This window comes from Lepisma saccharinum, chromosome 2 (assembly GCF_977018435.1).
Source record: "Lepisma saccharinum chromosome 2, izLepSacc3.1, whole genome shotgun sequence".
NCBI classification, from domain to species: domain Eukaryota; kingdom Metazoa; phylum Arthropoda; class Insecta; order Zygentoma; family Lepismatidae; genus Lepisma; species Lepisma saccharinum.
Window position 1 is genome coordinate 10,106,184 of NC_139230.1, and position 15,909 is coordinate 10,122,092.

General features: G+C 38.1%; 1 protein-coding gene across 2 annotated transcripts in view; it reads left to right on the forward strand.

Annotated features, from left to right (window-relative positions):
- LOC145984361 (uncharacterized) overlaps positions 1-6,656 on the forward strand; it is a 40,835-nt gene extending 34,179 nt beyond the window's left edge. Inside the window, exons 2-3 of one of the 2 annotated variants that reach the window (XM_083118019.1) lie at positions 1,825-1,921; positions 3,655-6,656. In XM_083118019.1, the coding sequence (XP_082974145.1) occupies positions 3,655-4,902 (1,248 nt within the window). In that variant the 5' untranslated portion in view covers positions 1,825-1,921 and the 3' untranslated portion in view covers positions 4,903-6,656. The remainder of the gene's footprint in view (positions 1-1,824; positions 1,922-3,654) is intronic. The other variant, XM_083118018.1, reaches the window with a different exon arrangement.
- Positions 6,657-15,909: the final 9,253 nt, after the last annotated feature.

Sequence of the window (15,909 nt, forward strand, 5' to 3'; positions counted from 1 at the left end):
AAACCAAATCAATACAATCCAACAAATCAATTGTACCCCCATTTCATGCAAGCGACAATGGGTTCGATTCTAGACTCATCCTTCTTGAATTTTGATCCAGCAGCTATGCGACAGTTGAATGAGATGCAAACTCTGGTCTTGTAAACCAGAAAAGTCTATTTGGTGCATTGAGCACGTCTCATCTACGCCAACACAACTGAATCCTGCTACTTGAACACACTACTGGCCGATGAACTAAATCTGTCCGTGTAATGCTCAGATGGACTAACAGGGATTGGACGAATGGTTTAAAGTGGGATCCGAACCACTGCGCATTGGGTCTACACCTGGGATCGAATCCGGGAACCCTTGATTACAAGGCACTCTGAAGTAAATACCAACCAGTTGCGAATTAATAATGTTCGTCTTCGTAGACGAGAGATGGCTAAATTTTATACATCAGGGGGGCGAAAGTTGCCACATACTCTTATGTGAATTGACGCTTGCTAATTAGTTCTGAACATCTTGGTGGTGCCATGAATCCATATATTTTAGTTGGCAAGAGTAGACGATTGCCACGGGATTGATTTCCATTTACTCAAACCTAAATTTTTATTTATTGTTGGATTTTGATGTCTGGGGGTGATTGTTATCTCATTTATTTTTGGTGTCGTGGGGAGGTAACTGATCGAATTTTACTCTTATGTTAATTGACGATTTATTGTTAGTTTTAGATATCTGGTGAAATTGACCCATCCAGTCTCCTTAAACTGCCTGTATGCATTCGTTACTTAATACCACATATTTACTACATCAGTTTCCAGACAGTGAGTGGAATGGTGTATCTTTGTCACGTGATTAAAATTTGGTTCTGATTGGTTGATCCCTGCATTCATTAGCGAATGTAGGAAATATCTAAATAGCAGAATTTGTGAATAATTCAGTTGGAAAGCAAGGATGACAGGTTAGTTTCCCGTTTATGGTGCCTACTTTAGTTGTCAGAAAGGCCCCTAAAGTAGTTACACGAAGAATGGGCTTTGTATTGTTTGTGGAGAGAAACAGCTTGCAATAGTGCTTTTCTATGTGGATAATGTAATGGATTTTTAAAATAAAATTCCCAAATACTTTTGCCAGTGTCAACCACAATCGTATCATGCTTGTGAAGGAGTTTCTCCGCCGGAAGCTTTAAATTTGACATGTTTAACTATTGAGTCGACGTCACCTCCTCTCCGTGTAAGCATGTGTCACACATGTCCATGTCCAATGTTCCCCCTAGGTAAAACAAAACTTAAAAACAATTACTAATTGAATATTGTGCCTTTGTTCTGCCCACTTCTATCGTCCGGCTTGCCTTCAATGTCATTAAACATCTTTTTCTAATTATCCTGATTGACTTGACGCGAACTAGAAACAACAGACTAATTCATTTGAAAAGACTGAATGTGATGGGTCGGTCATTCCATTGAGAATGAGTAAATATTTCTCTTAAACAAGTGAATTTTTAACGAAGGACATCAAAAATGACTTGTGATTTCAAAGTTATGTCTAATCTCTAATGCATTTACTTTGCATGAAGCATTTTTAGAAACTAACACAAATATATTGACATTCCCCTATTTCCTATATACATCCTTATGTAACATTAATATCTTTGGTCATGTAGCAATTTGTAACTACAAAAGGACATTTAGTCAAACCTGCCGGTATAGTGTTTTTTTTAGTTATGACGCGGTCTTAATTTCCTCTGTACCACTTATATATATGAAGGGAATATATTAGACATAACATGTATAAATAGCTTATTCTATTCGTTTATAATGAACTGAAGTAATGCCTGTCTTCCAGAATATATGTAACACGTGAAACAACGCCCCTGCCTTGAATCTCTTGACTGATTCGGATCTAATGGAAATAGCTCAGGATAGGAAACACACTACAAATAGTAAGTAGAAGGTTGTCGGGATTCTCCGTCAAAAATATCTTTTAGTATGAATGATTTATTCCCTTCCTTATCTGAACTTCTTTCATTCTCTGGTACCAGGAAATGCGTTTTTCAACATATAAGCAACTACACATTCTTTAATACAACATTCTTCATTCTATTCATGGCCAATATCTTAACAGCCTATTTCTAACTTCGTCTACATTCTGAATGAAACGATCCAAGCATGTGACAAACCAATCAAAACGTGTCTCAGATTTAAATTTGGTGATAGTCTAGGCTATAACCGTAGTTTTCCTTGGAGTTGGATTTCTCCGATGTCTGACATGAACTATTGACTGCATTTAACTAACATCGATCCTTATGGATCAGCATGTATTCAACCTCTAATAATATAAAATAACACAAAAGTACTGTACTTACTGTATGCAGCAAGAAACTTATTGGGGAAAATTTCAAGAATCTAACAACATAATTGGACTGAGACATACAGGCAAATGAAAATATTATTCTTGTAGGGAGGTTTCAGTAAGCGGATTGGAGTTTTCTTATCTCATAATAAGTTTCAGTGGCAAATGTATGAGTACATCCAGTTTCGACGTAGCATCAGATAGATACGCATAGAATTACCTATTACGGTATTATTATTACGGTGCTTTGTTTTATTTATATTTGCAACAATCAATTTGTTTTTATTATGCATTTATATTAACCAATGCAAACGGTTTAGTTAATATTTGTACCAGCCATAATATTAGTGAAGCTCTTTGAAACTTGATGTTTAGACCTTTCATCAATAAATGAATTCAATGAATTTAATAGTATTCGTGTACAGGACAGTTTTATTTATTGCTACCATTATTATGGAATGATCTTATACGTACCAGCGTCTTTCCGCATGATTTTCCCCCATTTGTTTCCTACTCTTTTATCTAGCAATGGAAACTGATGCCCTGATAACCTTCGTAAATGTGGTGAATCCTTCCATAAGTATCAGTAAGGTTTTGTTAATATTTGCGCCTAGTCGATTAAATGACTCATCCATACGTCTGACCTTGAGCAAATTTAAAAATATAATTTGAAATTAATTATTATATAGTTAAGTAATAACCAGTTGTTAATTTTATACTCCCGAGTTAGAGATGACATTTCATAATTCATCAAGGTTTGGTTCGTTTAATGAAAACACTTCTTAGTTAAGATATAATACCCATCTTAACTTGGCCCGACCCTTTGGCCGAGTGGTTAGCACATCGCGCTGCAACGCCAAGGGTCCCGGGTTCGAATCCCGGTCGGGCTTGGTTGTTTGTGAATGTCCATTCATCAATTTCATCATTTCATCACTCATCCCCATCTTCGCAAATTAGCCAAGAGGCACAAAACGCGAAGTAAAATAAACTAAATCAAATCAAATCAAACCATCTTAACTTGAAATAATTTTGTTTCTGTGATCAGCTTATCGTTAAGAATATTGTGCTCATTGTGTAAACTGTGCCAAGTGTTGTTAGTTTAATATTATTATATCCATTCAAACTTGTAATCACTTCTCGACTCTGGAGGACCACGCGGGGTACTTGCAAGCCTTCATGCTGAATCTCTTAAAATAATCAATGGAAGTTAGGAAGATATTATGCAATGTTCGTTAAAATATGTAAATTATTCACACACTTTGTAATGCAAATGCTTGGTAAATATTAAATATTAAGTTCCTGTGTTTTTTCTTGTCGTTCTAGATGTGGCAGGACATAGAAAGCGTTCTTCTGGGTGAGGGCCACACTGCGGAGCACAGGGCAATATCAGTTACCTCAACGGCGGGTTACCTGCCTCCAGTCTCTTCAGCAGGATATTCCGTGCCAACGTCAACAAGACCTGAACCGATCAACAACGAGAGCCCGAAGTACAACAGTGGAGGTGGAGAATTTATCGACTACGCGTACCATTCATTCCCTAGTTCCGGAGTTCACCATCACCACCATCATCCCCCTTATCAACATCAACAACCACTAACGCATCCCGAACACGGGGTGCACCAACTTAGCAATGCAACTATTAAAACCGAACCTCACCAAGCCAGCTCCTCAACTTGCGATGAACTGAGAGCGTCGGCTGAGGTAGGACCACCTGATGGATCTGTCCCAGTTTCTGAATATAGTGCATATGGAGGACCTTTTCTCAGTATATCTGACATGAAACTTAGTGCTACCGGTGGAAGTGTAGGCAATGGACCTTTACAGGACCTCAAACATTCAAGTTACTCGATACCAACAGGTGGGGGCCATCCGTATGGTCGCGATGTGCTTTCTCCTTACCAACAACCACAACATCCTCAGCAACTAACAGGAGTTCCACAAGACTCCAGCCCAGCATACAACGGTACCATGACTATAGTTCCAACTCAAGTTCCGTACAGTCATGTATCTCCACCCTCAAGTCCAGATAACCATAATCACCCTTCCCTCCGACCCCCATTTCCAGTCACACCTAATCCGTCCGACATGATGGCAATGTCTCTTCAGTATCCGAATCACCCGGGAGCCCGACTTCAGCACTATCCTAACATTCGTGTGATGACACCGCCATCCTCGCCTCACCTTGCCAATCTTCTCACCAACCGACACCATCATCATCCTAGTTTAGCGCCGCCACCTCAGGTGTTTCCGGAACAACCAGTGAAAACGAAACGAGGAAGGCGGAGATGGGGACGGAAAAAAGTGACCACCCACACGTGTACTTACGCAGGATGTACGAAGACGTACACCAAATCTTCTCACCTGAAGGCCCATCTGCGGACACATACCGGTGAAAAGCCTTACCAATGCAGTTGGAAAGGCTGTGGATGGAAGTTTGCCCGTTCAGATGAGTTAACTCGACACTACAGGAAACATACTGGCGACAGACCATTTCAGTGTCGACTCTGTGAGCGAGCGTTTTCTAGATCCGACCACCTAGCCTTACACATGAAACGTCATATTACGGTGTAAATTTTATGCCGACACTTTCAGGCTTAGCATGCTGATTGAAGTGGAGGACAAACGAAAAATATTTTCAAAGACTGCAAACTTTTACCTTTCAATTTAAACTTTGTAAACTGTTGTGCCTTAAGGAGCTTTGATTGTTGTTTTTTAACTTAGTTTACATTATTACTCATTATCCGCCATCAGAGATAAATTTTATTTCAATTTATAGTTCAGCTACAAACTATAGAAAAAAATGTATACTGTGTGCACAACGTGTCTGCAAAATGGGTTCGTATGCTTATTGTCCTTGTATATCAAGTACTTGTTTCATGTTCGTGATCACTTTTTATAATATGCCATGCGTAATTTTTTACCAGAGAAATCAGTGTTATTTTTCTGCTAACTTAATGATCTCTAATGACATTCTATAGCCAGCATTGGTAAATGATACATACATGAAAGTAATCCATTCCACGTTATTTGAATTTCAAGTCGTGTTCATTTCAGTGTATCCCTTGTGTAATGATTTATAATATAGGTGATATTATCAACGGTCTTATAAAAGTCTTATTTACTTTTTAGATTTTTAAAAGGAACCACACGTTTTTCTGTCAATGAAAGTTACCACTATGAAATGTAAACTTGTTCGTATCCAAGACACACATTATTTGTTTTTAGATTATCTTAACAAATATGTAATATGTATGTAACTTTTCATTAGCCACACTCGAGATCTCATTTGTCTGAACAAATACTTTGTATGTGCATGTTTCAATGCATGGTAATATTCTCAGATTTGAAAAATTATGCAAAATTTGCTCAAACGAAATCTCAAATTCAACGCTAAAATCATAATTAATTTTCTAAAGTATTTAACGCATTGAAATTTAGGTCACAATTCTAGCATTTGTTCAAGATTGGAAAATGTTTCCAATTCCATTGCATTACAATTACGCTCTTTCAATATCTCTCATAGATTTTCACGAGTTTGACGAAATATGTATTTTTTTCTAGTCAGGTAGACTCTTGAGTTCACGTTACCGTCTTTTAATAGAATATTTTCATTGAATGATGGATTTGGAAAGAAACATGAGAAAATTGTTTTATTTTTATACAAATACAATTAGAAATCGAAAACTAATAAGGCACCTAAGTGAAATCTAAGCAGTTTGAAATTTTGTTAGCTGTCCATCACTGGTTATTAATTGATAGCACTGCATTTTTTGAGTGGTGTAAATATTGTCCTCCATCCAGCAGTTTGTTATTTGCTAATCCTGAATTCTAAGTGGTTGTTGAAGTGTCTACACGATTTGTGCAAAAACTGCTGGCCTAAGTCTTTATAACCAAACAGCTAGTGCGGAGAGTCATATAATCGATTTGTGTTTGAATGCCTTTTTACCGCAACTTTTGTTGCTGATACGTAGTATAATTCTGTTCGCTATAATTTAATATTATATAGTATTCAAGTGTAATATGCATCTCAATAATAACTAGCTATGATTTTTTTACGGTGTAATAAACTGAATTTTGTGTTGTTGGATTATGTGTTTCTGTAATCATCAGAATCGTTATGAATGAGTTTGTGGCTCCAAGCCAATAAATTCAAATAATTATGTATTGACTGTGATACATATTTTCTTTGGCCAGAATTCCGTAATGTTAACGTAAATTGTATTTTTGTGCATGTATATGTTACGTACTATATGTCAAAATTGGAATTGATGTTTACATCATCATTTACTCTTTGTACATACAAAATGATATTTTTCACGTATTGAAATGAGTATAAAATATGAAATGTTACTCTTTGTTTGATTTAATGTCCTTTTCAGACTTTATGTACAAAAGTTGATTTCCAAGTAGATAAAATAATGAGAATCTTAGAATTTATTCAACCTTCTAAATTCCTTTTGCTGTACAGATTTTGGGTGCTTTGGCAAATTTTACCTAATTCTAAAATTTGTTCTATTATTTTTAATAATGTTCAGATAGAGGATCGTCAAGATGAAAAGCAGTCTTACACGAGTTGAAAGTGAAGAAAAACAACATAGACAACTGAAAACAGAACAGACTTGAGTATTTTCCAATCTAATTTAAACTGTCCTATCTGTTCCGTCTATGGGTTTCAAACACACTATGCCAAGCTTCGACGAGATCCCAATGATTACCAAAAAACGTTTATAACTTGACACTGTCTCCAACATAGAACTTTCGGAACCGAGAAAGAAACTGAAATATTATAAATTTAATAGAACGTTTAATTTAGTCACAGATTAAATGGGTCTGAACTCGCAATCTTACTGAATTACAATTAAGAGAAAATTGCCATTACAATTGAGAAAACATAATGAAATTCCTACAACCACTAGCGTACGCAGATTTATTTATTATTATTATTACTATTTTTGGAGGAGGGGATTGTCAAAGTGGATATTACATGGCTGAGTTCTAGGTAGGGGTGGGATATGCTATACCATATTGCGTAATTACCTTTCATAACCTTAGTTTTAAAAGTTGTTCGAAGACAAAAATTGTAATCGCGATGTCAGTTTAAGGCAAGTTGACATTTACAACTTTGGTCTTTCCCGAGTAATTTACTGCTTCATTTCAAGATCTACATTTTCCAAAATTTCGATAGGGGCTGTAGCTCCATCAGCTCCCCCGTTGTACGCCAGTGTCTACAACCTACCCCCTATTCTGAAAAACAACTTTGAATCCTTTTTTGCCTCGTGATTTGTAGTTACCTTTTCCTGTACATCAAAAGGAATATAAATTATTATAAGAATTTTAGGATGTGATTCAGTAATTTCATAAGAACAGAGGGCCTTCCAGATGGCGTAGTGGTTTACTCTGTCTCCTTGTAATCAAGGAGCACTGGGCTCGTTCCCCGGTGGTTCGAATCAAGGTTGTTAAAGGTCCAGGAATTTTAAATAAATTCAATTCCAGTCCAGGAGAGAAAATCAGCAAGCGTAAATGGGTTCTGGACGTAAAGGACCTTTCTATCTGTAAAGTATTTAAATTTGGTCCAGGATTTTTTTCCGGATAAATTTAACTACGGTCCAGGGACCTTTTTTCCGGATCAATTTAAACACGGTCCGTGAACCTTCTTTCCGGATCAATTTAAATAGGATCCAAGTTCAGTATTGAAATAAAACAATACGCAACTTGGACCAAATTTAAATTGTGCGAGAAAAAAATGTTCCCCTGTTGCGGAACCCAATAGAACCCATTAGAATTTATAGGTTACTGAGACTTTAACAACCCTGGTCCGGATCCCACTTCAAACTGTAGGTCCAATCCCGATTAGCCTATTTGAGCATGAAAGCTTTTAGAAAACTTAGAACGGAAACTTCTCGTGACTGTACTTACTCTCGAACCACACGAACAGAGATGAATGAGGTATAAGTGTTTTTTGGAATGCATGACGAATATTGAGATAACAATAGGCCCTTTTTGCTTACAGTCGAAACTTAGCATGTTTCTACATTCTTAAAATACTGTCCAGTGACTAGAAAATGTTTCTTGAAGCGAGAAACAATTGTCTTCTTTCTCCCATCCTGTTCGCGGGAACTCCAAATAATGCCTGTAGCCCGGTATGTTCCGCACACATAGATGTGAGAATTAGCAGGGCCATAAAGCAAAGAAACATTCCTTTTCCTACGATGTTCATTCAAGCGAGAGAAAAAAAATCCATAGAAACGCCTACACTTCCTATGGCGCACCTTCTAGGATCCATGAAGTGAGAGAGAATTGTGTGGATTCCCATTTCGTTCTTGCAATACTTGGTTGGGAATTTTGCCCAACCATGTTCCACTTCTCTCCCCACATAAAAAAAGGGTTAGGGGTAAAAAAAATGTTCTCCTTCCTCAAATTTACCACGGGAGATAGGGATGATGGAACATCGTACCAGCCAGGGCACAGGAAGATCACAATTCCAACGTCAGCAACGGATATGACGTAATGTTCAATGCTTGTAACGGACATTCATTTAGTCTCCCTTTCAGAAGAGTCTTCACCAGCCTCTTCCCCACTCTGAATTTCTATTTCGTTTACTTTCTGATTTTAAAAAAATGCAAGCTCAGTCATTTCCTCAGAGCGTTAAGGAAGTAGTCCAGGCTTAAAGATACTATTGAAAAAGGTACAGGTTCAATACACTTCGAATAACTACTGGAAATGTTCAAGAATGTTAAATTGGTGGTAAAGACGTAATAGAAAAGCACTAATAAAAATGCTCGCATGTGTTTAAACATGGAACATTTCAGGGAGCTTCCAGATTGAAGCGACAGGCGACATGCAACAAGCGACACATGTCGCTCGGGCGAGCCGTTTTCTGAATACCATGCTTCATGTCGCCTAGTTTATTATTCGCACATGCGCCGTGAATGCTTGCTTATACTGAAAGGGTCCGTGTTGCTTGTCGTTTGGCGCTTCGGTGTGAAACTCTCCGAGTCCCTTGGAGCTTCGGTGTGAACGTTTTCAAACTGAAGCGACACATGACAAGCAACACGCGTCGGTTGGAAGCGAAACTTTGGTAATCAATGTAACCTTTCGCACCGAAGTGACATGACAGACTGCACGTGTCGCTTGCATGTCGCTCGGACAGGGCAGTTTTCTCAATGGCGCGCATCGGTATGTTGTTCGCTCATGTGTGGTGAATGCTTTCTTATAGATTGAAGGGACCCGTGTCACTTGTCGCCTTAGTCTGAAAGCTTCCTAAGAGACTATGTCAAACTACGAAATGACACAGATCTCTAAAAAATTGGTTGAGTGGATAAAAGTGTAGTCTCGCTTTCAGGAAGTTGTGTGAACACCGTCGTAGACCACCACAATGACCGATTCCTTCCCGTTTCCCTCAGTCACATCCACTCAGTACTTTTAATATAGGCTAATAAAGCAAATTTCATTATATTATGACCAATAGTTTGATTTTTATAAGCAAAAATTAGAGGCCGAGAGCGAGTGAAACACCCTGTATATACGGTTTGTTCCCGGTAACAAAAAAATGTTCGAACAACTAGTGATTTTTGCAGAAAATGTTTACTATAAAAAAAAGGTAAAGTGTTCCCCTGTGCAGAGCACCACGCCATGAAGGCGTATAGGGGGTGTGGGGGTAACGCCCCACACTTTCTTGATCCGGTCGTGAGTGGGGGTGATGTGATCAGCATCACACCCCTGACCGCCTTTACCCCCCAGGGTTTCCCCCAGTTACCCATGTTATTCGACGCTGGGTGGGCGCCGGGGCCGCTTCCATCGTTAGAATAGTTCCCGGATTTGAACAGGCCGGGGATCGAACCCGGGACCTTTAGCATGGAAGTCAGACGCGTTACCGACTGAGCCACCGCGGTAATTTTTACTATGCATAACTCATTTAAAATTAATCAATTTATATCATTTTTTTTAAAATATTCGAACCAGTGTTATATTCAGCAAATTTGAAGGTTCTTACATCTTCAACCAGTCACAATCCCTCAAGAATATCACCGAGTCCTTGACTCTGGTTGTCAATGCTAGTCGAACAGGAATCGAGGGTCTGCGTCAAAGTGTTTCGTAAGTGGCTGTTCAAAGTCCACCCAACAATGGCCGCACGTTCCAGCAAAGCTCAGAACATCATTGAACTCTGCTGGGTGAAAAGGACAGAGAGTTTCGCAATGCAGTTGTAGCACACTACCTTTCTCGCTGAAACGCGTAGAAAGTCGCAAGATATAAAAATAATCAGAGTTTGAATTTGAAGTGGTTGTGAACCGGGATTTAGTGAAGAAACAATAATATTCATTATAATATTACAGCTCAAGCCTCCGTGGTCTATCGATTAGCGTAGTGGACACCAAGGAATCAGTGTTCGAATTACATGGAACCGGTCTCCGTAGTGGTAATGTCATAACCTTGTAATAAATGGGTCCCGGGTTCGATACCCAGTGGATGCATGTAGTGATTCGGATCTCAATTTAAACTGTAGGTCCAGTCCCAATTAGCCTTTCTGTGCGTAAAGTGAACTTAAAAACAAACAAACCCAATAACAATAAAATTTACAATTGTTCTTGCGTTCACGACTTTTATTACTAACTTTTTCGTCGTTGCTATTAACAATTTTGCTGTATGTATAAATTTTTATATTATGGGAACATCAGCACATAGACTATTTTTGCCCATCACGCAATATGGAGATAAGCCCCTTAACGAAATTGAGGACAGGCCCCTAACAAAAAAAATGTGTCTAAAATAATTCCTTACTCAATTATTAATAATTCAATAATTAGAACTAAAACTGAAGCCAGAGCCTTGTTGGCCTGCATTGGTTTTGGGTGCCAAATAAGTATACAGAGAGAGTGGCTACGACAGTTCTGAGGTTACTCGCACCCCCAAGCTATATTTGTTGTAACAACAAATCGCTGGCGAGAGATCGGTAACAAAAATGGAACGACATACAATATGCTGTGCTTTCAGTCTCCCAAAATCAATCAATCAATCAACCAGCTCCCAGGATGCACTGCGTGAAAGTGAAATTGGTATTTGGGGGGGGGGACTTGATTAAAAATCACTCTTAATTCCCTGTGAATTGTACTTTTTCTTTTAGATTTTACGATTCGTGACATGCAAAATATACTGATTGAAAATGCCTTATGTGGAAAGGTTTATGTCATCACTTCAAGAATGCTGAACTAGCAAATTTATCATCTCCGCATCTCTTGTTTTTTCTAAACTTACAGACTGCATATCATCGCCGTTTGCAGAATGATTTCAATTATTTATACAAAATTATCAATGACAAAATCAGCTCCTTGAGGAATTCCATTTGTGCGCACAGCACGTAACACAAGCTTATTTTACACAAATAGACTAGGAATTCCAATAAGATCTTTCTTCTCCAGACTTCCCACACAACATGGTGACCTTCCATCAAGTTTCATATATTTTCCTTGGAGTATGTCTTTGGTCTTCCATCAGAAATGCTCTTAAATAATACACTCTTCACTAAAAGTTTGGAATATTGTTACATTAGGCATTAGGTAATAGGCGCAGCTTTGGAATGCAACACAACACATGGTATCTGTCTGTCTGCTAGACGTTCTTGTGCTTTCGCCGACATATGCGACCGTGTCTATCACCTATTGCCTAATATAACAATACTCCAAACTTATTGTGCCTAATATAACAATATTCCAAATTTTTGTGCCTAATGTAACAATATTCCAAACTTTTTGTGAGGAGTGTATAAAATATCAAATAGGGCCATTCTTTACTTATTTTTGTTAATTTGTTATTTTATAATTTGCTTTTTCATTGTTGACAATTTGAATGTAAACTGGTCATCTGTGCTGTATCTGGAATTTCCTCAATAAATAAATAAAGTGGGTTTTCGGGGTCTGAAAGAAACAAGGGTTTATTTGTATTATACTTTAGGACCAAAGTGTCCTTGTTCTTCCTTTCTTCCGGTCTGGTTGGTTGTGCAAGTACAACAGCAAAAAATAATCACTATGAACTTTACATCAGAGAAAGTTACCAACAGAGATGGGCATTCGTTATTAAGATTAAGAAGAGCGCACAAATCTCACACACGAGTGCGGAGCATTGAATGAACGATACATGCATACAGTCTCATATTTCAGCCTTCAATTGCCATTGTTAGATACAGCAAGTTAATTTCATCCCGAAAAGAGGGAGAGAAAATAAAGTGAGTGAATATCTTTTCCGGTGCCCGTGACCGCTCTTTGTGTGGATGTCACAGGAACCAGTACCGTTACTGACTCCAACACTGGCCCCCTAATTGTAACAGACGACTAATGCATAATGTAAGCCGTTCTCCATTCTAGTAATCTTGCAAAGAGGGGCACACACCTGCAAGTCTTGTTCATGCCTTTCGAAAAATAACGGGCTTGGCCTTTGCATTCATACCCTTCAAGAACAGACTTGTATCAGCTGAGGAATGGTACATCCGACCGACTAGGAGTGCCTTATATGTATTTTCCGGAGCTGTGAATAGCTCCTTCTGTTCGGACCTCTTGTAGTTATTAAACGCGTGAGTATCACTGAAAAGAATATCTTTTGTGCTTCATATCTGCCTGTAAAGTATGAATATTCTTTACTCTCCTGTCTTCCCATTTGCTTTTCTTTGGCTAGAGAAATTAGATGTTCGTGATCCGCTGTGTGATTTTGTCTGCAGTAATGGTGTATATCTTTACTAACGTACTGGTATCTGACGGTGTGTTTCTATATAATTTAAAGAAGTACGTATATTTATTTATTAATTAAACAATGATGTCACAGAACATTAATTTATTGAGGCATACATACATTTTGTGCATCACATAAATTGTTTTACTAATTACTATACAGACGAACCCCTCACTCCTGTCTCCACTGAGCCAGTAGGGCTGTTTTGAATCAATGCAGTGACATACTGTCTGTTTATATCAAACCCCGGATCATTTGCCACTACTTATAATTCTTTGCCACTTTCCACATCGGGGATAGCTTTACTATAGATTGTTCTAGATTTTGGCACATGAAACAACCCGGGTTTAGGTCTAGTTCTCATTTGAGGCATACGATATTGCAATGCAGATACTAACCCCATAGAGTCTATTTTGTTATTAACAATTTTACATAGATGCTGATCAAATTTAGATTAAACCTTCTTCCAATTTTGCAATGTTAAAGTGCGATACAAGCTAAGAGTTCGGAGTGAATTTAGGGTACACTTAGTCTTCTTTGTACTTTAGATACCTCAAGAATTTTGACTGAATCATCTCTTATTTCCCTCACATGTTTTTGTCCAAGGGCTGCAATATTACTGATGCATATTCTATGAGTGAGCTCACTAGAGAGACATACAAAGTTATTAATATTGATCTACTTGCCAGATCTTCCTCACATCTTTTAATTCTCAGTCCCAGTAAGATTCTGTTCAGAAAGTTGGCCTTAATTCTTCGTATCATAGTAATTAGTAAGATTACCTCAGACCCGAATAACTCTGGCGCACAAAGTTAGTCAAATACGTATGTTAGCTGCTAATCATGGTAGCTACTTATTAGATTTCCTCGAGATCTTGACAGTGGTTAATGGTGTCACATTTTAATGAAAAACTCTCGGGGTTCAATTCCTGATGGTACATAATTTAAGTAATCTTTGCAAGCTTACTAGGATGGGGAACGCCTTACATTATGCACTAGTCGCCTGTTACAATTAGAGGGACAGTGTTGAAGTCTGTAACGGTATTGGTTTTTCTGACATCCACACAAAGAGCCTCCGAAATGTGCGTTTCAAATTCACTAATACGAACTTGACTTACAGGTTAAAATTGTATTCCAAAAAACTGAATTGTACCCCTCTTCTGGATTGAACTCGGGATCCAGGGCGATACAGTCACCATTTGCTTAGGAAAATCCAAATTTCAACGTTACGGATCACACTTGGATCCGTACTCCCGATTAGCCTATCTGCGAATAAATTGGGTGAAAACTTTGGAATATTTTTTTGTTAATTATACATATTTCATTTTATTAATTCCTAATATTTCACAACTGGATGATTGATTGATTTGGTTTATTTTACTTCACATTTTTACCACTTTTGGCTAATCCGGGATTCGAACCCGGGACCACTTGCGTTGCAGCGCGGTGTGCTAACCACTCTGCCACGGAGTTCGGCTAATCGTTCACAAAGCAAAGCTCTTCACCACTACTTACATGGAATGCCCATCAGATTTACGTATTACTTGTAAGAACGTCGTTTGGTTTGGTTTGAGTTGGTGTTTTAATCCACTTTATGCACAGGAAGGCTAATCGGGACTGGACCTACAGTTTAAAGTGGAATCCGAACCACTATGTGAGTCCACCGGGTATCGAACCCGGGACCCCTTGATTACAAGGCGACGACGCTACCACTGCGCCATCGGGGAGGCCTGTAAGAACTTTACGATGTTTAGAATTTATCTTTAGATTTTTGTTATTTTTGTTCATTCTTCAAATGAATTAGAATCTAGAACTGGATATATATTTACTCGTATTTTATGTTGTTTTTTTTACCAACGAGACTTGCAGCTACAGTACACACTTGTTACTCGACTCCTTTAATTCACTTTATTGAAATTCAACATGTTGACTGTCAACTTGTCTTTTTTATATGGTTTTTATCTTCATGTTGGCAGGGTAATACACATATGGTGGTCTCGACAACAATGCACACGAACGCTAAGCTACGCCACGATACCTTGAGGCTACGATCCACAGGTGTAACCTACGCAACAAGAAGGATCGAAAAGCAACTGCCTCAATGAATGAAAGTCAAATACCACCTGTTGAGATCACATCGTGAGCAAGCCCACATATGAACTTGCCAGCAGTCGACACGGAAACGTAAGTAACTTGATGAAAAAATTAAACCTGAGACGTCTTATATCAGACAGAAAATGTCAGTGTATTGTGGTACTTTCTACTAGGGAAAGGTGTTTTCCGTTATAAATCAAATAACACAAGCAGAACATACCATGTTAAGTTTCCCAAACCGTGTTGTTCATCTTCAAGAGTACCGCCTTCTACCATTGCAAGTTTATATAGTTTCTGGTCATGCATTTAAAGAAGATTGACATAAAGAGCCATTTAAAGGCTGTAACTCTTAATTTTCCATTCAAATAAAAGTTCCAATAATAAATAATAAAGTTTTTCTAAATCCATATTTTTGCAGGAAACTTAGCTGTTGCAACATTAAAATTTCTTACATTAATTAAAGTACAGTGATTTGTGGCATAGTTTTAGCTACTTCACGTATCTGGTACCTTTACTTTGCGTTGACTGTACCAGATCTTAGTTCATGAGTGCAAAGTATTGCGCTTTGGGCAAATTTATTGCAAAGGCGAAATACTAACTTCTTGGCAAGGAGCCAAAAATTATTCTTAATGGGGGGGGGGGGCACATTTCAATATCAGCTACGAGTTCAGTTCAGAAAATCCTACCTGCGCAAACAAACTTCAATTACATGACCAAAAACTAAATATGCTGAAATCATAGAAACATGGCTTAATAGTGTTATTCA